The sequence below is a fragment of the Catharus ustulatus genome, chromosome 12, assembly GCF_009819885.2.
Source record: "Catharus ustulatus isolate bCatUst1 chromosome 12, bCatUst1.pri.v2, whole genome shotgun sequence".
Classification (NCBI taxonomy): Eukaryota; Metazoa; Chordata; class Aves; order Passeriformes; family Turdidae; genus Catharus; species Catharus ustulatus.
Window position 1 is genome coordinate 21073073 of NC_046232.1, and position 23808 is coordinate 21096880.

At 54.1% G+C, this 23808-nt stretch overlaps 3 protein-coding genes across 4 annotated transcripts in view; 2 read left to right on the forward strand and 1 right to left on the reverse strand.

Moving 5' to 3' along the window:
* Positions 1-1055, forward strand: part of ADAMTS7 (ADAM metallopeptidase with thrombospondin type 1 motif 7) — a 40447-nt gene extending 39392 nt beyond the window's left edge. Inside the window, exon 24 of the mRNA XM_033070797.1 lies at positions 729-1055. Coding sequence (XP_032926688.1) covers positions 729-892 — 164 coding nt within the window. The 3' untranslated portion in view covers positions 893-1055. The remainder of the gene's footprint in view (positions 1-728) is intronic.
* A 6665-nt stretch (positions 1056-7720) lies between these two features.
* Positions 7721-10122, reverse strand: CIAO2A (cytosolic iron-sulfur assembly component 2A). Its single transcript, XM_033070659.2, has 5 exons — positions 9970-10122; positions 9542-9706; positions 9101-9150; positions 8793-8838; positions 7721-8164 (listed from the first exon to the last, which is right to left on the reverse strand). Exons 1-5 carry the CDS (start codon positions 10091-10093, stop codon positions 8067-8069), a joined length of 483 nt encoding a protein of 160 aa, XP_032926550.1. The 5' UTR covers positions 10094-10122; the 3' UTR covers positions 7721-8066.
* Positions 10123-10584: 462 nt separating this feature from the next.
* The window catches only part of SPG11 (SPG11 vesicle trafficking associated, spatacsin), a 36726-nt gene continuing 23502 nt past the window's right edge, over positions 10585-23808 (forward strand). For both annotated transcript variants that reach the window (XM_033070441.2, XM_033070442.2), the window contains exons 1-16: positions 10585-10808; positions 12901-13085; positions 13768-13995; positions 14500-14686; positions 15199-15336; positions 15877-16331; positions 16524-16669; positions 17322-17454; positions 17553-17708; positions 18135-18313; positions 18455-18631; positions 18942-19013; positions 19493-19620; positions 21421-21560; positions 22587-22779; positions 23237-23440. In XM_033070441.2, coding sequence (XP_032926332.1) covers positions 10600-10808; positions 12901-13085; positions 13768-13995; positions 14500-14686; positions 15199-15336; positions 15877-16331; positions 16524-16669; positions 17322-17454; positions 17553-17708; positions 18135-18313; positions 18455-18631; positions 18942-19013; positions 19493-19620; positions 21421-21560; positions 22587-22779; positions 23237-23440 — 2930 coding nt within the window. In that variant the 5' untranslated portion in view covers positions 10585-10599. The remainder of the gene's footprint in view (positions 10809-12900; positions 13086-13767; positions 13996-14499; positions 14687-15198; positions 15337-15876; positions 16332-16523; positions 16670-17321; positions 17455-17552; positions 17709-18134; positions 18314-18454; positions 18632-18941; positions 19014-19492; positions 19621-21420; positions 21561-22586; positions 22780-23236; positions 23441-23808) is intronic.

Here is a 23808-nt window from a genome sequence, read left to right on the forward strand (position 1 = left end):
ATTTTAATTCCTTGTACAAAATTGGAATCACAGGATCATAGGTTTTAGGCTTAGGCTCATTTTTGAGTTGATGTGGTTTAAGCCACTCTCACATCACTGGGTGAGAAGCTGCAGGCTCAGGGAGCCCTGCCTTGCTCCGAGATAAAGTAGAGAAGGAGGAAATCAAAAATTCCAACAAACCAGCTCTGTATTCACATAAACCCTGCGTATTTGGTGATGGGTCTGTGCTGCTGGACTGAGCCTGGTGCTCCCCCACAGCCCAGAACAAAGCCCGTCCTTGGGGCAGCACCAGAGTTGTTTTGAGGCCTGCAGCACACCTGCAGGAAGCGAAGCAGATGATGCAGGTTCTCAAAATAACCAAAACAATTCAAAGAAAAAAGGAATTGTGGCCTTTCCGGCGCTCTGCTGGCACTGGGGGGGCTGGGGACTGGCAGAGGGGACAGCAGCAGGGATTTGTCCCCTGCTGCTCAGCTCTGTGCCTTGGGAGCATCACTGCCCCGGGGAGGTGTTTGGAGCCCTGGCAGCAGCACAGGTGTGGATTGTGCCAGGTTGGGAAATGCCACAGGCACGGTGCCCAGACACAGAGCTCTGTCCGTGCCTCAGCTCCCCCAGAGCCCTGGCAGGGTTTGGGCTGCAGGGACCTTCCACAATCACCTCCTGCACACGTTCACAGCAGGCTCCTGCCCACGCTGGCACTGACACCCTGGTGTGCTTTGCCTCCCCTGCAGGTGTGCCCTGCGAGCGCGACCGCCTGAGCTTCGCCTTCTGCCGGACGCTGCGGCTGCTGGGCAGGTGCCACCTCCCCACCGTGCTCGGCCAGTGCTGCCACAGCTGCCGCCAGCACGGGCTGCTGGCAGCGCCCCGCGGCCACCAGCGCCTCTCCCGGAGGTGACAGCGCTGTCCCCAAGGCCGGCTCCGTGCTGGGAAGGACTGGTGGCTGTGCCACAGCCCGGGGGGCTCCAGGCTCTGAAACTCTGCTCTGTAATGGTGCTGAAACCATCCGGGGGGCTGCTGGGGGGGGACCTGTGTATTGTGCCATGTGCCTTGTGTCTTGTGCCTTGTGCCATGGTGCCTTGGGACCTGTCCCATGTGCTCTGTGTCATATGTTCTGTGCCTTGTGCCATGGTGCCTTGGGACCTGTGCCTTGTGCCTTGTGTCATGTGCCTTGGGACCTGTGTCATGTGCCTTATGTCATGTGCCTTGTGTCATGGTGCCTTGTGTCATGGTGCCTTGTGTCATGGTGCCTTGTGTCATGTGCCTTGTGTCATGGTGCCTTGGGACTTGTGCCATGTGCCTTGTGTCATGGTGCCTTGTGTCATGGTGCCTTGTGTCTTGTGCCTTGTCATGGTGCCTTGGGACCTGTGCCACGTGCATTGTGTCATGTGCCTTGGGACCTGTGCCATGTGCTCTGTGTCATATGTTCTGTGCCTTGTGCCATGGTGCCTTGGGACCTGTGCCATGTGCTCTGTGTCATATGTTCTGTGCCTTGTACCATGTGCCACGTGCATTGTGCCATGGTGCCATGTGCCAGGTGCCTTGTGACACGTGCATTGTGTCATGTGCCACATGCATTGTGCCATGTGCCTTGTGCCATGTGCTCTGTGCCATGTGCCTTGTCCCATGTGCCAGGTGCCATGTGCTCTGTGCCCTGTGCCAGTGCCATGTGCTATGTGCCATGTGCATTTTACCATGTGCCAGTGCCATGTGCCTTGTGCCACGTCCCCTGTCCCACGTCCCCTGTGCCATGTACCTTGTGCATTGTACCATGTGCCCTGTGCCAGTGCCATGTGCTCTGTGCCATGTCCCCTGTGCCATGTGCCTTGTGCCCCCTGCTCATTGCAGGACCTGCCGGGGTCACACTGCCCTGGGAACCAAAGGGGAACCAAAGGGGAAGCAAAGGGGAACGGAAGGGGAGCTGAAAGCAGCAGCAATTCAGAGAACACCTCTCACAAACGCTTATGGTGCTATCGTTTGACATTTGCAGCCTCTCTCAGGTGTTGGCAGGCCAGCACCAACCTTGATTTTTATTGTTGTTTTTGTATCTCTGAGTGAGCATGCAGCATTCCGCCGGCTCTGCCGACCCCTTGGGGTAAGGATTTTAATTTTTTTTTTTCTTTAAGGGACTTGAAGCTGGCAACCCATTCCTGTAATTTTCATTAAAGTGTTTACGCGCTGAGGCTGAACAGATTTCATTGAAGAAGTGGAGACAGGGCAGAGCAATAAAGTTTCAGCGTCAGCTGGGGCTGGGCAGGGCTCGGTGCCCCGTGTCCCCGCTGTGGCTTTCTCTGCCAAAGCCATTGCTGTGTCCCTCGGGGGCACAGGGCATCCCCAGGGCCAATTTGGGGCTGGGTGGGGGGATTTAGGGGCATTTTGAGGGGAATTTGGGGCTGTTTTGGGGATTTTTGAGGCCATTTTTTGGTTGATTTTGGGGACATTTAAGGGGAATTTGGGACCATTTTTTGCGGGAATTTGGGGGAATTTTGGGGGAAATTTTAGGGGGATTTGGGGAGGAATTTTAGGGCCAATTTTGGGCAATTTGGGCAAAAGATCCAAAATTCCCGCCTTCCAGGCCACGTGACCACCGGGGTGTCGTATGACCCCGCCTCCCAGGCCACATGACCCTGGTGACATCACATGACTCCACCTCCCAGTCATATGATCCCGATGACATCACATGGCTCCACCTCCCAGTCACATGACCCCAATGATGTCACATGGCTCCACCTCCCAGTCACATGACTCCAGTGATGTCACATGGCTCCACCTCCCAGTCACATGACTCCAGTGATGTCACATGATCCTGCCTCCCAGCCCACGTGACCCCAGTGATGTCACATGGCTCCACCTCCCGGTCACATGACCCCAGTGATGTCACATGACCCGACCTCCCAGTCCACGTGACCCCGGGGCCGTTTTTGGAGCATTTTTTGAGGATTTTGGGGCCGTTTTGGGAGATAATTGGGATGAAATTTTGGGGTTTTTTGAGGTTATTTTGGGGGTATTTGGGGCTATTTTCAGGGCCTTTTATGGGTAATTTTGGGGGGATTTTGGGGCCATTTGGGGGGTTCGGTGGGGGGATTTAGGGATATTTTTGAAGGGATTTTGTTATTTTTTTCAGGGAGTTTTGGGGATTTTTGAGGCCATTTTGGGGGGGGGTTGGGGACATTTAAGGGGAATTTGGGACCATTTTTGCAGGGTTTTGGGGCCATTTTGGGGGGAATTTTAGGTGCATTTGTGGAGGAATTTTAGGACCATTTTTTCTAAATCTCCCAAAATTGACACAAAAAAAAATCCCCCAAAATTTGCGCCAAAATCACCCTATAAATCCCCCAAGCCCGCCCACGTGAGCCCTGGAGGTCTGGGCCCCCCTGCACATTCCCTTGCACGCTCAGCACTGCAGAGGGATGAGCCTCGTGCTGGGGTCTGATGGCCACAGCTCAGAGTGTGTTAAATGAAGCAGTGACTGAAGGAAACAGGTGGGTTTCACATTTTCTCTTCCCCAGGGGAGTTCAGTTAATTGGAGCTGGTTCAGGTACTGGCAGCAGGAAGGAGTGATCAGTTTGCATCCGAAAATCATTCACAAAGCCACTGTTTGCAGCTGGGATTTGCTGATTAAAACATGAGCTGGGTGGACGGGGTGAATCAGTTCTGCAAATCAATTTATTTGTGGCACAGGGTCTGGTGAGCCCCTCCTGCAGTGCCTTTCCTCGTCCAGGGTCCCATCTGGGGCTGGTTGAGGGCATGGGATAATCCCTCCTGTGGGGCACCAGCACAGAAACCGCATTATCAGTGACAAGGAAACACATCTGGCTTAAATATCTGTGATATTTTCCTTCAGTGAGGCACCTCCAGTGAGTGTCTCTGGAAAGAGGCCCTTCACAAGGGCCTGGCGTGACAGGGAAGGGGGAAAGGCTTCCCACGGACTCAGGGCAGGCTTGGGTGGGAGATGGAAATGCCTTTTTGCTTCTTCTGAAGATGCTTTTATTGTCTCAACACAAGCAGGATGTTACTCAGACAGAGCTGCTGCGGTGGGGCGAGGGGAGGAAAGGGCTCATGGATCAAAAGATGTTTGAAATAGGATCAGGGGATGGTTTGGGTGGGACTGGATGGGCTGCAAGGTCCCTTCCCACCCAAACCAGCCGTGAGCCCACGATCTCCTGGAGGATCTGACAGAGCCTTTTGGCTTGGGATCAGGAGTGAGACCTTCCAGCCTGCCTTGGTCACCTCCAGACATTTCCACGCTGGAGACAGGAAGGAAGAGGAGGTTGTTAGCTGGGAAGCAGCAGCTGCTGCTGGAGGAATTGTTTGTGTCTCAGATGCTCAGGATGCTTCTGCAGCTCTGGGCAGAGCACCTGTGGGTCACAGCTGTCACACCCTACCCAGGGCCCCTGTCCAGCCCAGATGGTTTCAGCTGCAGGGTTTTAGTTCCCAAGGAACACAGGGGTCAGCAGTCCTTCACCAGCTCAAGGACCAGGGAGGGCCAGGTGAGGAGGCAGCAAACCCAGGAGCAGCTCAGCTCCCACCTGTCCTTCCCAGTAATGATAAGAAATGGGATAATTTCCTCTTGCTGTTAAAACCTCCTTGTGTTCTAAAACCTCCTTGTGCTGCACAGAAAGGCTGCACAGGCACAGCACAGAGGGGCAGCAAAGCCAGGCCAGCAAGGGAAGGATCTGAAAAATGCCACTGGTTTATCTTTTTATTTGGATTTTAACTGGCAGCTGATCCCTGGCAGCTGGTCTGGTAGGGCACAGCCTTCACCCACCTCGGGTGCTGCAGAGGGACATTCCCGGTGGGAAATAAAGCACAGAAAATGGGAGGGAGGGAGAGGAGCTGCCCGCTCCTCAGCGGGTACCAAGGCACGGTGTTTGCTCACCCGGAGCAGCCTTTTGGTGGGGAAAGTCAATAAAGCTGTTCCACATGTGCTGCAGGAGGGCAGGGCTGCCTCAAACCCCCGGCCCCTGAGCTCAGCCGGTGTAAACATTGGGAAATACCTGCCTGCTAAAAACAGCTGTGTCTCCAGACACGGCCGCTCCGCTGCCATCGGGGTGAGTAATCCTTACAACCCCGAGTAAAGTGTGTGCAAACTCCAGCTGTGCTCTCTGAGCCCCCGCACAGGTGAAGCCCCAGGAGCGAACCCTCCTGCCGGGGCACCGGCACCCCGAGATGGGCACAGGGTCCGGCCCCTTCCAGCTCAGAGCGTTCCGTGGTGTGCCCCAGAAAACAGCACCGAAAGGGCAGAACCTGCGCGGCTCAGCTCCAACCCTGCACTGGCCCCAGCACGGTCTCGGGATAGCCCCAGGATGGTCCCGGCATGGTCCCGGAGCCCGCTCGGTTCCCGGGATGGTCCCAGGATGGTCCCGGGATGGCCCCAGAGCCCGCTCGGTTCCCGGGATGTCCCAGGATGATCCCGGGATGGTCCCAGAGCCCGCTCGGTTCCCGGGATGATCCCGGGATAGCCCCAGGATGGTCCCACCATGATCCCGGCACGGTCCCAGAGCCCGCTCGGTTCCCGGGATGGTCCCAGGATGGTCCCGGCACGGTCCCGGAGCCCGCTCGGTTCCCGGGATGGTCCCAGGATGATCCCGGGATGGTCCCAGAGCCCGCTCGGTTCCCAGGATGGCCCCAGGATGATCCCGGGATGTCCCGGAGCCCGCTCGGTTCCCAGGATGGTCCCAGGATGATCCCGGGATGGTCCCAGGATGATCCCGGGATGTCCCGGACCCCGCTCGGTTCCCGGGATGGTCCCAGGATGATCCCGGGATGTCCCGGGCCAGACGGGTGCGGAGGCTCCTCCCGGCCCAGCAGAGCCGCGGGTTGCTGGTGCCCTCTGCAGTTGTCCCTCCCTGCTGTAAGTGTAAAGGATTCATGATGGGAAGGAACAATTTTCGGACCTGGAGATCCCGGTGGGGGCGGTGGCCCCCGAGTTTTTTGCCGGGTTTGGAGGAGCACCCCGCGTTCCTCCAGCACCTCAAATCCTGCCCGGTGGATCCCCCTGGAGCTGACCCCCTGCTCCCCTGGTGTCCCCTGGTGTTCCTGTGTCACCCCCGGTGTCCCCAAAGCCTCTGCACACGGAGATGGACAAAGATCCCAAGTGGAAATGGAAACTGTGGGAAGTGCAGCAGCTCCTGGGGAGTCACCTCGCAGTGCCCCAGCAATGATCCACTGCCCGAGGAACTGGGAACATCCCAATTTGGGATCTGGGATCTGGCCCGTTCTCCCAAATTGTTGCTCCAGAGCAATGATTTTTTTTACCCTCTGTGCCCCAGCACAGGGCTGAGCACCCCAGGGCACTGCAGAAACAAGGAGTCACCTTTGGGTCACCAGAGCATCCTGTCCCCCTGTCCTCTCCTGCCCCCTGTCCCCCTGTCCCCCACCCGTTTGTGAGAGCTGGAAATGCAGCTCTGGCGGTGCCACTGCACGGACAGAGAGCCCCCAGGAGCCCATCCCAGGAGAGGAGCTGCTATCTCGTGGCCCCAGGACCCACAGAAGCTCCTTGCTGGCAGAGATATCTGCATTCTGAAAAGAAAATATCAACCCCACTGCTGGAGGGCAAAAAACCCAAGGAAATTCCAGGAAAGGAGCCAAGAGGTAACGGAGCTGAGGGTCCTGGAGCTGGGGTCCATCCCTGCAGGAGGTGCCTGTCTGGACCCTCCCCAGCAGCAGGTGGGATGCAGGACAGGTCCCCTGTGAGGCACTTTTGTCCATGAGGGGTGCAAAGGAGTTTGAAATTTAGATTGAAGCTGAGTAACTGAAGTTGAGAAGTATTTTTTCACACCTGCACGAACCTGTGAGAAAAAGGGGATTGTCCTCATCCTCCTTCCCCCCTCCTTTAATTAATTTTTGCAGCTAATTTGGCACTTGAGGGGAGGGGCCTTGCTGTGCCATGTTCACTGTTTACCAAGGGGAACATTCCCCTGTTTATAATCTGACTCCATCCATCCTTCCATGCCCTCAGGGAAGCTTTATGGGGATTTTTTAAATGGCCACAAATCCCTGAAATCCCAGCAGATGTTTGCACTGTGCCCCAAGTGGAAGCAGCCACAAACCAGGGGAGCAGCTCCCTAAACCCCTCAGGAGATTCTAGAGCAGGTGCTGAACACCTGAACACTGAGTCCCAGGGGAAGGTAAATCCATGCTCAGATCCAGAGCTGCACCAGGAGGGAACCTGGGGATGTCCCCAGGGAGAAAGGTGGGGCAGCTGGGGCTGTTCTGGGTGCTCCAGCTCAGGTCAGGAGGGTTGTTCTGAGTGCTCCAGGTCAGGAGCAGCACAATGGGAGCAGCAGGAGGGGCTGTGGGATGCTCTCACCTCCCACACCTCAGCAAAGTCACAAGGAAAAGCAAGACTGAGTTCTTATCCATAGGGAAACTTCACCCTTGGGGTGGTTATAAAGCAAAGCTTCCAGAATCAGAACATCAAACACTAACAGGGAAAAGTGCACAAGTGTTTAGCAGGAATTGGGTCCCAGTAAAAATCTCCTTGTTCTAGTCCAAATTCTTCTTCTGAATTAATTTCAGTGTTAATGTTTATCAACACTAAATAAGATGAATGAAATTAATTTCTGTAATAGAGATCTAAACTTAATCCTTAAGAAAAAAACCAAGTCCAGGACCTGGAAAGCAGCATTTCAGTACAAGAATCTGGTTTGAAATTAATTTCTGTAATAGAGATCTAAACTTAATCCTTAAGAAAAAAACCAAGTCCAGGACCTGGAAAGCAGCATTTCAGTACAAGAATCTGGTTTATTTTTACAGTGCAGTGACTGAAACAATGTAGAAATTTAACTTGCAAAACTGAATTTATATCACAATGTCTCTCAGAAGGCAATGCAAATGTGTTGCTTTGAATCACAAAATATTCCTCTGGACACCAAAAATTACAAACTTCCAGCACCACACACCGGACTCCTCAGAGGCTGGTTCCTCATAATTTAAATCTATCTTATAAACAATTTCTCTTTTTTAAAAAAACACATGGAAGATAAAAAGAACTCAAGTATTAAACTCAAGGCCTTGATTATTATTACTGTTTTCCTCAGGTGCAGCAGGGCTGCCCCAGGGCAGGGTCTCTAGTCGGGCTCAGTCACGCACTGCTCCACGATCTCCCGCAGGTTCGGGTTCTCCATGGCTGCTGCCACCCTCTCCTTGTCATTGATCTGCTTGTTGACTGCAAAACAGCCAGGACAGGGGCTCAGGGGCTGCAGGGACCCCCGAGGCCCGGGGGGGCTCAGGAGAAAAGGAATTTGAGAGGAGGGGAAAGGGGGAGCGAGGCAAAGACAAGCTTGGTCACAACAACACAGGCACCAGAAATGAGGATTTGGTCACTTTTGTGATCAGGAAAAGGCTGTGAGGTGTTCCAGTGGCATGTCCCAAAGCCAAGAGGGAAACTCAGGGTACATCAGCAGCCCAGGTTCAGTGTGCAGCTGTTTAACCCATTTTTGGCAGACACTGAAGGCTCAAGCCCAGGGCACAGCTGGGGCAGAGCACCCATGTCCCAAAGCTTTACTGCACAGACTGCCTGAGAAATGCCCAGTTTGGGGTCAGGGCTTTGGGATCAAAGCCAATTATTCAGCAGCACCTCCTTTTGTTACAAACACAGCACCTGCCAGGACTGAGGGGGCTTTGAGATAAAACCAAACCAGCAGCAAGCAGCTGGTGACAGAGCCTTGGGGACACCTCGAGGCCACCTGGTGTTCCACCTTTCCCAGGGGATGAATTTGTGGGAAGGCAGGGGAGGGGAGGGGAGGGCAGAGCACAAAGAGGCTGAAGCAGCAGCATGCACAGGCTCTACTCACTGTCCTCCTCCGTGGAATGTGTGCCCTCAGAGATGTAGATCTCCAGCTAGAGGAGAGAGCAGAGTTAGAGCAGGGGAACTCCCCGTTCCTGGAGTGTCCCCCATCCCCAGGGAAGCTGCCAAGGGCTGGCAGTGGAGCCAGCAGCTCTAAAACCACAACAACCACCCCAAAATCAGCTGCAGGAATGCTCAGGTAATTAATGTGCTCTTTACATTCTTTTGGACAAGTCTCTAAAGGTCTGTGTTTAATTTAGGGAGGCTGCCACTCATTCATGGGATTTAAAAGAGGCTTCAAGCCAGGCACTTTACCTTGTGTCTAAAAGGCAAACATCTCTGAAGTTTTACTCTTAAACAAAGGCCTGTTAAAACAGAACACAGAAGAGATTTTCCTGTAAAATTCAGGGTGCATTTTCAGAGAATCCACGTTTAAAAATCAACATAACTGACAATGTCCTTTTGTGTTCTGAGCAGCACAAGCCACAGAGGGAAAGGGGACAAGCAGAAAGTTGTAATTATTTTTTTAATTTAAGAGCTGACCAATTGTCAATTAATAACACTAATGAAGTAACTTGGAGAATACAAAGAAGGAATTCTGTACCACTTCCCAGCAGTTCTGAGTTCTCTTTGAAGGGATTCCCTAACATGACACAAACAGAGGGGTGTCCCCATTTCTCTGGATCTGAGGCTGTTTTTGGTTTGGGTTTTGGTTTCTTGTGCTCTTTGTTTCTGATGGAATGAAGGGAATCTCACCGATGAGAGTGGCCAAGGAGCAATGAGGTACTGTTGGTGTAAACCTGATGATGACCAGATATTCATCCTCCCCTATCTCCTGCACTTCCACGCAGTTCTCCGTCACCACTTCCAGTTCTTCCAGAGTGTTTGGCTTCTCCGGGTCCCGGATAGTCCGGATTATATCTGAGGCACGAGACAAGGAGCAGCAATAAGGAATCTTCCCTGCATTTCACAAAACGCCTTTTCACGAGCGCCCCTTCCCAGCACTGCTGATGTCGCTCCTCTTTGGAATCCCCAACAAAACGAACGAGCCCAACGAGCCGAGCGCGGCCCGTTCTCCCTGCCCAGCCCCCCGGGGCCCTCAGGACCCGCCGCGGTTCCCCCCTCAGCGCCCCAAGGGCAAACCGGGGCCGCCCCCGGGGCTCCTCCCCGGCCCGTGCAGTCACCGTAGACCTCGATGGCCCTGTCGTGCTCCATGGCGCGGCTCGGGGGCGCATGGCGGGCGCTACTGCCGGGGCTCCGCCACACCCGGGCCAGCGCCTGCGAGAGCAGCGCCAGCACCAGCGCCATGGCCGCGCTCCGCCATGGGCCCGCGGGCCGCGGCACTTCCGCGTGGGGCGGGGCCAGCAGGGGCCAATGGCAGTGAGGGGCGGGGCCAGGAAGGACCAATTGCGGTGAGAGGCGGGGCCGGGCTGGGCCAATGGGCGGAGAGAGCCGGGACCACGCCCTGGTGAGGGGGTGTGGCGTCACCGCCTCCTCGCTGTCCGCTCGTGGGGCCGCGTCCGGGGGGACACGGGGGGACCGCGGGACACGGGGTGGGGACACAGAAATGCCCTGGGGTTCCATCTACAGCAGAGAAAAGACACAGAGAATTCTACTTAGAGAAAACCCTGCTTGAAGACAGGAGCAGCAGCGGCAGGCGGGTGGGAACTACAGCTCCCGGCGTGCATTGCTGCGCCGCGGTGCATGCTGGGGGTTGTAGTCTCGGCCCGGCGCCGTCCAGCTGACCGGAACGAGGGCGGCCCCGCCGAGATGGCGGCGGCTCGGGCCGGGCGGCTCTGAGAGCGAGGAGCGGGATGGCGGCGGCCGGGAGCGGGGCGGAGCTGCGTGTGCTGCTGGTGCCCCGCTCGGGGGAGCCGCCGGGATGGCCGCGGGACGCGGCGCGGGCGCGGCTGAGCAGAGCCCGGGATGCTCTGGGCACCCTCCTGCTCCCCGGGGGGATCTGGCTGGAGGCGCTGGGGCCGGGCCGGGCCCGGGGCAGCGTCCTGAGGGGAGCCTGGGCTGAGTGAGTGCGGGATGGGCACGGTGAGGGGAGCCGGGGCTGAGTGAGTGCGGGATGGGCACGGTGAGGGGAGCCTGGGCTGAGTGAGTGCGGGATGGGCACGGTGAGGGGAGCCTGGGCTGAGTGAGTGCGGGATGGGCACGGTGAGGGGAGCCTGGGCTGAGTGAGTGTGGGATGGGCACGGTGAGGGGAGCCGGGGCTGAGTGCGGGTTGGGCTGGTGTCACGGTTCGCACAACCTGAGCGGGGTCGTGGTGGTTCGTGTGACCGCAGGGTGCAAAGGACAACAGCAAGAGACTAAGGGTTTGTTCAGCGACAAGCAGCAAAGCAATTTATTGAGGGTCAACAATTCAGTTTGGGGGTAATGGTGAGAAGGAGAGAGATAAAAAGTTGACGAAGTAGAGAGAGAGAAAGAAAGAGAGAGAGAAAGAGACAGAGGCAGAGAAAGAGACAGAGGGACAGAGACAGAGGGACAGAGACAGAGTAACAGAGGGACAGAGACAGTGTGACAGAGGGACAGAGACAGTGTGGCAGAGGGACAGAGACAGTGTGGCAGAGGGACAGAGACAGTGTGACAGAGGGACAGAGACAGAGTAACAGAGGGACAGAGGGACAGAGACAGTGTGACAGAGGGACAGAGACAGTGTGACAGAGGGACAGAGACAGAGTAACAGAGGGACAGAGGGACAGAGACAGTGTGACAGAGGGACAGAGACAGTGTAACAGAGAGACAGAGACAGTGTAACAGAGGGACAGAGGGACAGAGACAGTGTGACAGAGAGACAGAGGGACAGAGACAGGAGAGAGAGAGAAAAGGGGGAATAGCTACCAGCAGATGAGAAGTCCTCAGGTCATCCGGCGATGTCTTCCATCCATGGGGAGAAAGAAGTCTCCAAAGGTCTCTTCTGAGGGTGATAATTTTACAGTCCATTTCGAGGCGAGGGGCTGCTGGCCAAAAGGTGGGGAGATTTATGGACCGTTGTGAGAGTGAGGCCTGTTGATTCAGCTGCAGAGAGTATGGTTCAGCCTGCACCTGCTAGGGCACAGCACAAATACAGCACACAACCAGGCTCTGTCCATTAGAACATCCGCCTTGGCGAGGTGCAGCGGCTCCGGCCTGGAGCGAGTGGTGGGGGTCTCAGGGTCTCAGGGTCTCACTCACTGACGATGATTGTGAGGCAGAATCAGGCAATCTTCAGACTGACCCTTACAGCTGGCTGGGCTGGGGCTGCCTGCTGGGCTAGCTGGGCTGGCTGGGCTGGGGCTGCCTGCTGGGCTAGCTGGGCTGGGGCTGCCTGCTGGGCTAGCTGGGCTAGCTGGGCTAGCTGGGCTCACGGCCACTGGCCCAGCAGCTGGAGCAAACACGAAGGGTTTGGCTGTCAGGCCCCAGTGCCCTGAACCCCGCCCAGCCAGCCTGGGGTGACACTTGGCAGTCACACAGTGGCTTTAAGCTCTGCTGTGTCACCTTTTGTGCCGAGACACAGCCACTTTAACTCTGCAACAGCAGTGCTGCCAGACTCACAGAGTCCCAGGCTGGGCTGGGGTGAGCTCAGAGCCCATCCTGTGCCACACTGCATGGCAGGGACATTTCAGTGTCCCAGGCTGCCCCAGGCCCTGTCCTGGGACATTGCAGGGCTGAGGAGTGTCTGGGTGCTGTGACAGGGCTCTGCTCTCTGCCCCATCACCACAGAGCAGCTGTGACACACCTGGGGAGTTCCTCGGCCCAAAAAACGGAAAAATCCAGAAAGGGACAAAGGGACAGTGTGTTCTGCTGTCCCTCCTGGCTGTTCTCCCTCCTGGACAGAAGCAGAGCATCCCTGTGTCCTGGGTGACTGAAGTGACGAAGGCAGGAGGATGGAAACCCCTTTATCCTGGAGAGGAGGAGGAGGAGCTGGGGCTCCTCAGGCTCTGTCCTGCAGGAATGAAGCAGTTCCAGGGCTGGGAGGGGTGGGCTGGCAGCAGAGTCTTCACTGCTGGAGTGAAGCTGTGTCCAGCATCAGTGCACATCCAGGACTGCTCAGTGTAGGAAATGGGGAAAGGGAATAAATCCAATAACCTTCCTGAATGTTTTAACCTTCCTGAATGTTTCATCTTCAGCTTCATGTGGGACAGCACAGAAGATGGTGGTTTGCAGTCAAACAAGACAAAACTCCTGGCTCTTGCCCAAAGCCACGACCTGTTTGTCTATGAATTCAGTGTGAAAGATGGAAAACACAACCCCAGTTCCCTGCACAGCTGTAAGGAAGAGACACTTAGAGAGCTCCTTGAAGCTAAAAACATAAGTGAGTCGATTCCAATGTGTTGCATGTGTGTGTGGAATATTGCAGGTCTGGTTCTGCTGCTCCTGGTGGGATGGATCAGGCAGTGGGACTGAGCAGCAGGGAATTTCAGGTATCTCCACACTGATCAGCAGGATTCAAGGGCTTGGGGACATTTCTGTATCCAAAGGTGACAGTGTTAGAAATAATTAAACTCTTGTAGGGTCATTTTTGAGTGATACAAAGTTTAAAATTAATTGTAATAAAATATATTATTCATAAATAATCCTGCAATTTTAATTAAACATTTAATCTTGTGTTTTATGATTAGCATAGTGTGCAGTTAGAATGAGCATTTGATGGTTTACATCTTAAACAGTCTGCCTTCCTAAAATATTTTATTTCCAAAGTTTGTAGCTTTTCTTCTCAGTGCCAACTGAAATCCTATTTTGTGCTGATTTTTAATGTTCTTCATAGTATTGTCCACTGAAAAAGCCACATAAAAAGTTTTGGGTAATTGTTGTAGAGTTGTTGCCCCTAGCACAGAAAGTGAGATGTCAAACCAACCTCCCCAGCTCCCAATCCCACCTCCTGTTAGGGTGGGACTGGGACAGAGAACTGCAGCTGTCATTTTCTTGGGATTCCTTTACAGATCAAAAGTCCTAACTGGCTGTAATCCAAAATTTAAATATCTTTAAATTTACAGGTCTGCCTTCAATTTCCTCTGTGAAGATTCTCTCTTTTGGAAACAACAAGTGCAAGCTTCTGCTCAACCAGTTTATCCTTGTGCACCTGAGCTTTGCTGGGGGGGACTCACCCCCAGTGAGCTGTGACTGCTTCCCCCTGGCTGTGCCTCCAGAAGCTGTGGGGAGAATCACAGACTGCCACTGCTGCAGGGGGATCCTGTTCCTGTTGGACAGTGCTGGCTGGATCTGTATCCTTTGCAGGAGAGGTTGGGGAAAATCATCTGCGAGAGCAGAGCTGCTCCTCTTTGCTGTCAGGGCTCAGCAGAAATTTCTTCAAAGACCTTGAAGTGGTGCCTGCAGTGAAGGTTATGTGGCCAAATCCTGGGTGTTGTGGTGAAGTGCCAGGGTTGTGTATCCAGGGTTTCCAGCACCCCCCTGCAGATTTGGATTAATGGGTTTGGTTCTAGGGTCTGTGTACAGCAGGCTGACTTCTGCTGTCACCTCATTGCTTAATTCAGACAGAAGGATCTGCAGGCACACAGGCAGTCAGCTTGGGAGGCAGCTTTGTGTGTTGGGATGGGCTCAGACCTGCCAGTTCCCCCTGGGTTTAACCTGTTCCTGCTCATCTTCTCTGCACACTCAAGTTCAATAAAGTCAGGTTGCCTTCCCCTCCTCTTGGAGCCAAACCTCACCACGTTCCCCTTGTGTGACTCCTCTGGGCACTCCTGGCTTTTCCTTGATGCTGTTTGCAGACATATTTGGCTGCTCTGATGGTGCCCCCTTAGGGAAGGTCAGTGTGGCCCTGGGAGCTGGGCAGGGGCAGGGCCCAGCCCCTGTGTCCCCCCTGGCTGGCCTGGCAGTGTCCCCTGACCTCAGCACGGCCGTGGTGACCAGCAGCAGCCACTGTGCCCTGGCTGTGCAGCTCAACACCTACTTCAGGTACAGCTCCCAGGGCAGCCTTTGGGCTAAGCTGAGCCCACAGCTCACTGGCAGCTTTTCATTCTGGGATCTGTGCTACAGCAGAAATCTCTTTGTTTAAAGGTGCTTCTTTCACTGTTTGCTCTAATTTATTCTCTGCCACTTTCACAAAGGGAGCTGTCTCTATAACATCTCTTTTTTTTTTTAATATGTCTGTTAACAAGTCTTGCCCTTCATATTTTTTCCAGGAAGATTAGGTGCTCTCAGTGCCAGGGGTGGGTGGCAGGACCTTTTAGAAATACTGTGGGACATGGAATTGCCAAACTGTACTGGTACAGCTGTACTAATTCACCTTGATAAATAAGGGACAGGTAGTAATTAAATTTGAGGTGTGCACCTCAAAGGAAAGAGCATCAGGTTTTGATGGCTCACCTGTTACCCTGAGAGAAAACTGCACTGAGAGCTCCTGCAGGAGTTAAATGTGAAAAAACATCTTAAATCATCTGAGAAATTTTGTGTTTATTTCTTTACAGACAGTTCCCTGAGCATTTGCTCTGTAGGAGAGACCCTGAAAAGCTGCCGGTGAAGCCCCCAGAGGGTGTGGATGAGGATGAGCTGGCCAGCTCTGAGCACAGCATGGAGCTGCTGTCCCAGCCTTTCCACACTGACAGGTACTGAGGGAAACCTCCTGACAGGGGCTGGGCTTTGCCTCCTTTGGATCACTGATAATAAACTGCTGCTTTGTTTATTCAGTTGTAGCTGTCACAGGTGAAATCAACCCATTCTGCTGTAAATGTTTTCAATTTAGAGTGGCCAAGCTTTTTGTACAGCACTGAACAGCTTCCAAACAGGAATTGCTGCTTAGGAGTTACCTTTAAATCTTAGAGCATTGATACTGGTAAAGCAAGTCAGTTATAACTTGGTGCATAGATAAAGATTCACTTCAGGAATTAATTCTGTTCTACTGTTTCTTAATTGATGGGGTGTTTTCTGTGAGGAAAACTTTTTGCTAAAAGTGCTGAACATGGATGTTGTCAGCTGATGTTGCAGGGAGTATTTAAATGCAAATAAAGAGGCCATGGTAAGGTTAAAATGCAAGATGCTGGATGGGTTTTATGAGCTTAAAGTGCATTTTATTTAACTGAGGAAGCTTTTCCTGCCGTGCTCTTGGAGGAGCAGCTAGTGTTACTGTGGCTGTGTCCCCTCTGCAGGTCCTGGAAGGCACACTTATCCTCACTGTGGGACAGAGTGAGGAGGAGAAGAGCACCAGCTTCTCCAGATTTGGTGAACGACTTGAATTTGCCCTGGTATCAGTTTTTTAGCCACCTTGAAGAGCACGACCCTGCAGTCTGTGAGGATCCAGAGAACATGGTGGCCTTTGTTCCCCGGGCTGTTACACGGGCCCTGCAGAGCCAGGGTGCAGCCCCTGGGGCTGCAGGACAGCACTGGGCACAGATCCCCGTGGGAGCAGCCCAGGATTTGGTGAAGCTGCAGTGCAGGCTGGTGACTGGAGCTGCAGCTGTGTTTGAGCTGCTGGCACAGGACACGGGGCTGGCTCTGGCGCTCTGGGATTTTGAGTCGCAGGATGTGAGGAGTTCCCACTTTGGCAGGAGCAGTGTCTTTGTGGAGTGCAGTGCAGAGGTGCCTCTGTGTCTGCTGCTAACAGGTGAGGGGCCACCAGCTGTCCTGAGACAGCTGCTCAGGGGTTTTTGTCTTCCCTGCTGCTCTGGGGGACTCCCATTGCGTTCCTGCTCGGAGCCGCTGCAGCTTTGCCTCTCTCTTGGAAGCAGCAGTGGCAGGAGATGCTGCTGCCCAAGAGGGCTGCTCTGTTTAATTCTGGCTTGGCTGTGCCTTTCAGAGCGTGGTCTGTCCCTGGTGCTGTTTGGTGTGAGCCAGGAGGAGTTCCTGAGCAGGCTGATGATGTTTGGCAGCGCTGGGGCGGTGGATGCCGTGTGCCACCTCAATGGCTGGGAGAGGTGCTCCATCCCCATCCACGCCCTGGAGGTGAGCAAAGCTGCCTCCTGTCCTGCAGGTCATAAACCCTGACTTTCAAAGTATTGCATGCAGTTTGGCAGTGCCAGTGGGGGTTTAGACACAATTAAAAGCGTGCCTCAAACCTAGGGGCAAAAGGAGGTGGTTCAGTTATTAAATAAACAGTAAAACCCAATGGTGAGTAACCCAAAGGGAGAAATGCAGGAGCAAAGGGAATGCCCATTAGTAAAACAAAAGAGAATAAAGCAGTGCTCAAAATTCCCTCTTAATTGGACCTGAAAGCAATTTTACCAGTTTCTACAGCAGGTTTTGTCCTCTTGTAAAATGTTAAACATGAAAAGAAATCCTTGGAACTGAATTTCTGGGTTTATTGTACTGTTCTTGTAGAATTGCTGTAAGCTTGTTCACAGTCCTGATTCTCACAGTATTTACTTCATATTGCTGCAGTAACATTTTGTGTGTGGAGATCCAGGGCAGGGTTTGAGCAGAGCTGGCAGGCACTGTCCAGGTCACTTTGTCATTTCAGGCTGCAGGTGCTGCACCCAGAGCTGAAATCCCTGCTGGTTTTCTGTGTGTGTAGTCTGTAGGAATCCCAGCAGTGAGTGCACAGGGTCAGAATGAGTTTAGAATCCATGCTTAACTGTTCTGTTTGGTGTTTGTCCAGGCAGGTTTGGAAAATCACCAGCTGGACACAGTGGACTTGTTTCTGAAGAGCAAAGAAAGTGTTTTCAGTCTGTCTGCAGCCTGCCCTGCTTCTGAGCACCCTGGGGATGGCTCCTCCCTCTCTTACCTGAGAAGTGAGTGCAGCAGCTGAGCTGCACAGGTTTCTGTCCTCCCCTGGCTCCTGGGGCTGTGTAGTTTGCAGATGTGTGACCTGTGTCTGGAACCTTTGCAGATCTGGAGGAGCTCAGGCCAGCTTTGAACTTGCTGTGCTCAGCAATCCAAGACAATGACCTGGAGCCCCACAGCAAGCAGTTCTCTGAGCAGCTGCTGAACCTCACCCTGGCTTTCCTCACCAGGCAGCTGGAGGAAATCTTTGTGCACACAGAGGGTAAGAGCACTCCTGCTGGGTCATGTCCAGGGATGTGTCATCACTTTAGTAAGTAAGGACAGCTAATTCTTTTAATTAAAAGCTTAAATTTGCCTGGAATTAAAATAAAAATACTAGAATTAAGTGAGTGAAAGATGTTCATCCCTGTGTAATAATTGGTTGGATTAATGCAAATTTCAGTTCTCCTTTCCTGGTCCCTGGGCAGGAAAGCCCCTCAGTGAGGGCAGGGAGCTCTGAGGGGCTGTGGCTGTGTCCTGGCAGGGTGCTGGCAGTGCTGGGCTGTCACTGCCTGTGCAGGGGACAGGGCTGCTGAAAGCTCAGAGCTGTCTGTTTATTGATCAGCACATTTATTCATTCTGCACTGCTGAACATTGAAATCCTGTCTGTTCTTTCCCATTTAACTGATGTCTTGGGTGCTTTTGGCAGAACCTGATGAATTCCTGCAGAAGGCTGCAGAGATTTTAACTGATTACATCATTAAACTGAGAAAGTTCCTGAGGAAATACCCTCGCCCACCCCTGGCTCCAGGGCCCACGGGAGCTGACCTGGATGAAGACCTGCCTGAGATAGAGGAGAGCCAGAAATGGGAAAAGCTGACCCCAGAGGTGAAAATTAATCACCCAGGTTTTACTACTGGGGTGAAGTTTATATAAAGAGATAATCTGAGTGGAAATACTCAAAGTACAGAGGAAGAAAACCAGCACAGGGATGACACAGATCAGTGTGTTCCTTGTTTTCCCCTTTAGGAAGTCATTGCTGAGGCCATCCTAAGCAACAAAATCCCAGAGGCCCAGATCTTCTTCAGAAGGCTCCAGCACCCTGCTGAGAGCCTGCAGGAGTTTCTGCAGACAGGTTTGAACCTGGCCTATGACTGCCTGCTGAGGGGCAGCACCAGGGAGGCCTCAGAGCTGCTCAGGAACATGGTGAGGAGGGCAGGGCATCTCCACCCTGCCTTGGGGAGCTGCTGGGGTCCTGGGGAGGGGCTGATGGCAGCAGAAAGGTGGAATTGCAGTGAAGTGGAATTGTTTGAGGAGCTGCTGAGGTGCTGGCCAGCAGGGTGGGGGTGGCTGTGCCTGGGGAGGTGTCCCAGGGTTTGTACCCAGTGCTGGGGACACCAGGGGCTGCCACAGCCCTGTCTGTCAGGGTTTGGAGGGAAAGCAGCTTTGTTGATTGTGCATTTGATATTTCAGTGAGTTCTGTGGGCACGTTTTACAGTGAGTGTCTTTGTGGCAGGGCTTGGATGTGAAGCAGGAGCTGCACAAGATCTGCTTCCACACCGAGGACAGACACGTCAGGGAGCTCCTGGTGAGTGCAGCAAGGGCTGCTCTGCTGAGCCCTGGGTGTTTGGGGTGTGTTTGTGATGTGTTTGTGCTGTGTTTGGGGTGTGTTTGTGCTGGGGGAACCCCAGTGTGGAGCTGGGCTGCAGAGCAAGGACTGCTCTGGCTGAGCCCTGGGGTGTTTGGGGTGTGTTTGTGCTGGGGAACCCCAGAATGGAGCTGGGCTGCTGGGCTGGGCCCTCCATCCTCCCCTGAGCTCCTGCAGCATCCCTGTCCCTTGGCATTGGCAGTTGGAGAGCTGTCAAAATGTCATTTATTTGTCCTGGACTCCTCCTGACATTTCAATGCATTCCTCTCTGCTTCCAGCGTTTTTTTTCCTACACTTTGTTACTTGTTTGCACTTCTGGGATCATTTACAACTTGAACACGTTAAAGATAGATAAAAACTGGGGGCAGTTGGAGGTAATACTTTAGCAGTTGGAGGTGACACTTTAATTTTAATTAAAGGTGAAAGTCTTACAAGAAGAAAATTATTTTTCTGAGAAAGAGAAGAAAATGATAGACTTTGTGCATCAGGTTGAAAGCTGCTACTCAGAGTCCTTCCAGGAAAATAAAGAGACTCAGTCTCTTCCCAGGTAATGTGGGTTATTGCTTTTAATTATTAATTAATAGCATTAATAGGATTTAAAATAGTGCAGTAAATTTCACAGAATGCAGAATCCAGCACAACAAATGCAGTCTTTAATTTCATTAATTTCCCACTGGTCTTTGTTTGCAGAAGTCAGAGTCAGTGTGGGGACTGAGTCATTTTCTCATTAATCATGTTCCCTCATGACAAACTCTTGTGTGAGTCATGACAAAATTGAGAGGGTGACAGAGCTCTGCTGCTTCAAATGAAGCATTTGTAATAATAATAATAATTACAATAATAATAATATAATTACTGCTCAGTTATTCCTGTTCAGATGTTTGCTCTGGTTTTGATCTATGATGTCCATAATACAGCAAACTAAATAATCTGGAAAAATAATTTTACAGTTATGGTAATAATAATAATAACTAAATAATGGTAAAACTGTCATGATCCTCATAATTTATGTCAGAAAAACGAGGCAGTTGTTCAGTTGCCATCTTGCAGCCCCAGTCAGTTCCTGAGCTCCCATCCTGCAGCCCCAGTCAGTCCCTCAGTGCCATCCTGCAGCCCCAGTCAGTCCCTGAGCTCCCACCCTGCAGCCCCAGTCAGTCCCTCAGTGCCCTGTGCCAGTCCCTCAGTGCCACCCTGCAGCCCCAGTCAGTCCCTGAGCTCCCACCCTGCAGCCCCAGTCAGTCCCTCAGTGCCCTGTGCCAGTCCCTCAGTGCCACCCTGCAGCCCCAGTCAGTCCCTCAGTGCCACCCTGCAGCCCCAGTCAGTCCCTCAGTGCCATCCTGCAGCCCCAGTGAGTCCCTCAGTGCCACCCTGCAGCCCCAGTCAGTCCCTCAGTGCCCATCCTGCAGCCCCAGTGAGTCCCTCAGTGCCCATCCTGCAGCCCCAGTGAGTCCCTCAGTGCCATCCTGCAGCCCCAGTCAGTCCCTCAGTGCCCTGTGCCAGTCCCTCAGTGCCACCCTGCAGCCCCAGTCAGTCCCTCAGTGCCCTGTGCCAGTCTCTCAGTGCCATCCTGGACCCCCAGTCAGTCCCTCAGTGCCACCCTGCAGCCCCAGTCAGTCCCTGAGCTCCCATCCTGCAGCCCCAGTCAGTCCCTCAGTGCCCTGTGCCAGTCCCTCAGTGCCATCCTGCAGCCCCAGTCAGTCCCTCAGTGCCCTGTGCCAGTCCCTCAGTGCCACCCTGCAGCCCCAGTCAGTCCCTCAGTGCCCTGTGCCAGTCCCTCAGTGCCACCCTGCAGCCCCAGTCAGTCCCTCAGTGCCCTGTGCCAGTCCCTCAGTGCCACCCTGCAGCCCCAGTCAGTCCCTCAGTGCCATCCTACAGCCCCAGTCAGTCCCTCAGTGCCACCCTGCAGCCCCAGTCAGTCCCTGAGCTCCCATCCTGCAGCCCCAGTCAGTCCCTCAGTGCCCTGTGCCAGTCCCTCAGTGCCATCCTGCAGCCCCAGTCAGTCCCTCAGTGCCCTGTGCCAGTCCCTCAGTGCCACCCTGCAGCCCCAGTCAGTCCCTCAGTGCCCTGTGCCAGTCCCTCAGTGCCACCCTGCAGCCCCAGTCAGTCCCTCAGTGCCCTGTGCCAGTCTCTCAGTGCCATCCTGGACCCCCAGTCAGTCCCTCAGTGCCACCCTGCAGTCCCAGTCAGTCCCTGAGCTCCCATCCTGCAGCCCCAGTCAGTCCCTCAGTGCCCTGTGCCAGTCTCTCAGTGCCATCCTTGACCCCCAGTCAGTCCCTCTCTCCCCTGGGAGCTTTGCTGCCGTTGCTGGGCTCAGCTCAGCAGCCCAGGCTGACCCAGCCCGTTGCAGGTTCAGCTGCAGGAGGGAGCAGCAGGCAGTGCCGGTGCAGCTGGGCTGCAGCAGGAGCCTCAGGCTGGTGCTGGACTGGGCTCACTGGTGGGATGAGCTGGTGCAGGAGATGATTCTGCTCCCCAGGAAACCACGGCAAGGCAAGTGTTGTGGGGCTGGGGGCTTCAGCTGGGATTGGGATCTCCCTGGCACAGCTCACTGGGCTGTGTGGGCACAGTCCCTGAGGTCACTCACTTTTTATTTATGTTGTCAGTGGAATGATGGGTTTCATCCTGTTCCATCCTGGATCTGGGCTCTCCCTGTAGAGAAGGGTTTGGAAGGGACTTGCCTGAGGCCATGTGGAAATGTCACCCTGTGCCACTCCTGTCCCCCTCCCTGCCCTGGGGGATCCCTTCCAGCTCTACCAGCATGAGGCTCCAAAAGCTGGGAGAACATCTTTGATCTCAGCATCATGTTGGCAACTGTTCATTAAAAATAGGAGCATGGAGGGGACAGGGCACAGGGAATGGCTCCCAGGGCCAGGGGGCAGGGTGGGATCTGGGCAGGAATTGTTCCTGGCAGGGTGGGCAGGGCTGGGTGGGATTTGGGCAGGAATTGTTCCTGGCAGGGTGGGCAGGGCTGGGTGGGATTTGGGCAGGAATTGTTCCTGGCAGGGTGGGCAGGGTGGATGGGATTTGGGCAGGAATTGTTCTGGGCAGGGTGGGCAGGGCTGGGTGGGATTTGGGGCAGGAATTGTTCTGGGCAGGGTGGGCAGGGCTGGGTGGGATTTGGGCAGGAATTGTTCTGGGCAGGGTGGGCAGGGCTGGATGGGATTTGGGCAGGAATTGTTCCTGGCAGGGTGGGCAGGGCTGGGTGGGATTTGGGCAGGAATTTTTCCTGACAGGGTGGGCAGGCTGGATGGGATTTGGGCAGGAATTGTTCTGGCAGGGTGGGCAGGGCTGGCACAGTGTCCAGAGCTGCCCCTAGATGCCTGGCAGTGCCCAAGGCCAGGCTGGAAGGGGTTTGGAGCTCCCTGGGACAGGGGGAGGTGTTCCTACCCAGAGAACTGGGTCCCCTTGAAGGTCCCAGCCCAAACCATTGCCCAGTTCTGTGTAAGAACACAGCAGCATTTCCCTCAGGAGTGTTTGTGTGTGCTGCTTTCATCCCTTTGCCTTCTTGAACCACAGAACTGAGGAGCTGCAGTGCTGAGGCTCTCTGGATGCACCTGACAGCCCAGCATGACTGGGTCAGTATTTGTTCCTGGATTGAGCAGTCAGAGCCCAGCCAGGCTGCCTGGCCCCCCGTGAGCCCTGACATCGTGGACAGGAGCACTCTGTGCAGCACCTACATGAGACAGGACATCCTGAACAAGCTGGCCAGGTAGGGCCCCCAAGGCTTCACACTCTCCTTCCTGTGGGAAACCAAAACCAGAAATAAAATCCTTGATCCATAGTAATTTTTATTCTGCTCTCTTTGGGAACAGCATGAATCCATTGGTAAATGTGATTTTAGTCTTCTCTCAGTTATCTGAGACACTAAGAGCCATGAGAGCAGAGCACTGCTCCCTCAGGGGTGTTTGCCTGTGGTTACACTCCTGATTGCCACTTGACTGCAAGGGAGCAGGTTCTGAGCACCTCCCTGTTCACACTCAGTCTGTGCAGTGCCTGGAGTAGCCACGGGGTTGTTGGGGCACAGGCAGAGGGGTTTGGGCACCTGTGTTGGCCTGAGTAGGGAATGAATGCCTGGGAGGGAGAGGTCTGCTCTGATTGTGCCTGGGAGCAGCCAGCAGAAGGTGTCAGGGACAGCTGTGATCAGTGCCTCTGCTTTTTCCTGGCAGAAAGGGAATTTTTGTCCGCTCTGAGCTGGAAGATTTTGAGCTCCTGCTCCAGAGGTTGTCGTGCCTGGGGGGTGTCCTGCAGAATCCTCACCCTGTTCCAAAATACAGCACTGCCAGTGGCCTGGACTTCCATGGGCAGTTTGTGCTGCACTGCCTGGAGCACAGCCTGCACTACCTGCTCTACACTTACCTGGACTATTACAGGTGGGAAAGCTTCCCTTCCCTTCCCTTCCCTTCCCTTCCCTTCCCTTCCCTTCCCTTCCCTTCCCTTCCCTTCCCTTCCCTTCCCTTCCCTTCCCTTCCCTTCCCTTCCCTTCCCTTCCCTTCCCTTCCCTTCCCTTCCCTTCCCTTCCCTTCCCTTCCCTTCCCTTCCCTTCCCTTCCCTTCCCTTCCCTTCCCTTCCCTTCCCTTCCCTTCCCTTCCCTTCCCTTCCCTTCCCTTCCCTTCCCTTCCCTTCCCTTCCCTTCCCTTCCCTTCCCTTCCCTTCCCTTCCCTCAAATCCCAGATTTAAAGAGGGAAATTCATTTGAGCAGTTGGTGGGGAGAGTTTTCCTCAGGCCTGGCAGTGTCATT

What these genes read in the sequence shown, in the direction of transcription:
- CIAO2A (XM_033070659.2), bottom strand. Translation starts at nt 10,093, where the DNA reads ATGGCGCTGGTGCTGGCGCTGCTCTCGCAGGCGCTGGCCCGGGTGTGG. An exon ending in CAGGGCCATCGAGGTCTACG is followed by an intron (nt 9,707 to 9,969) that starts GTGACTGCACGG and finishes CTCGTGCCTCAG; the next exon opens with ATATAATCCGGACTATCCGG. An exon ending in GTTTGCCTTTTAGACACAAG is followed by an intron (nt 8,839 to 9,100) that starts GTAAAGTGCCTG and finishes TCTCTCCTCTAG; the next exon opens with CTGGAGATCTACATCTCTGA.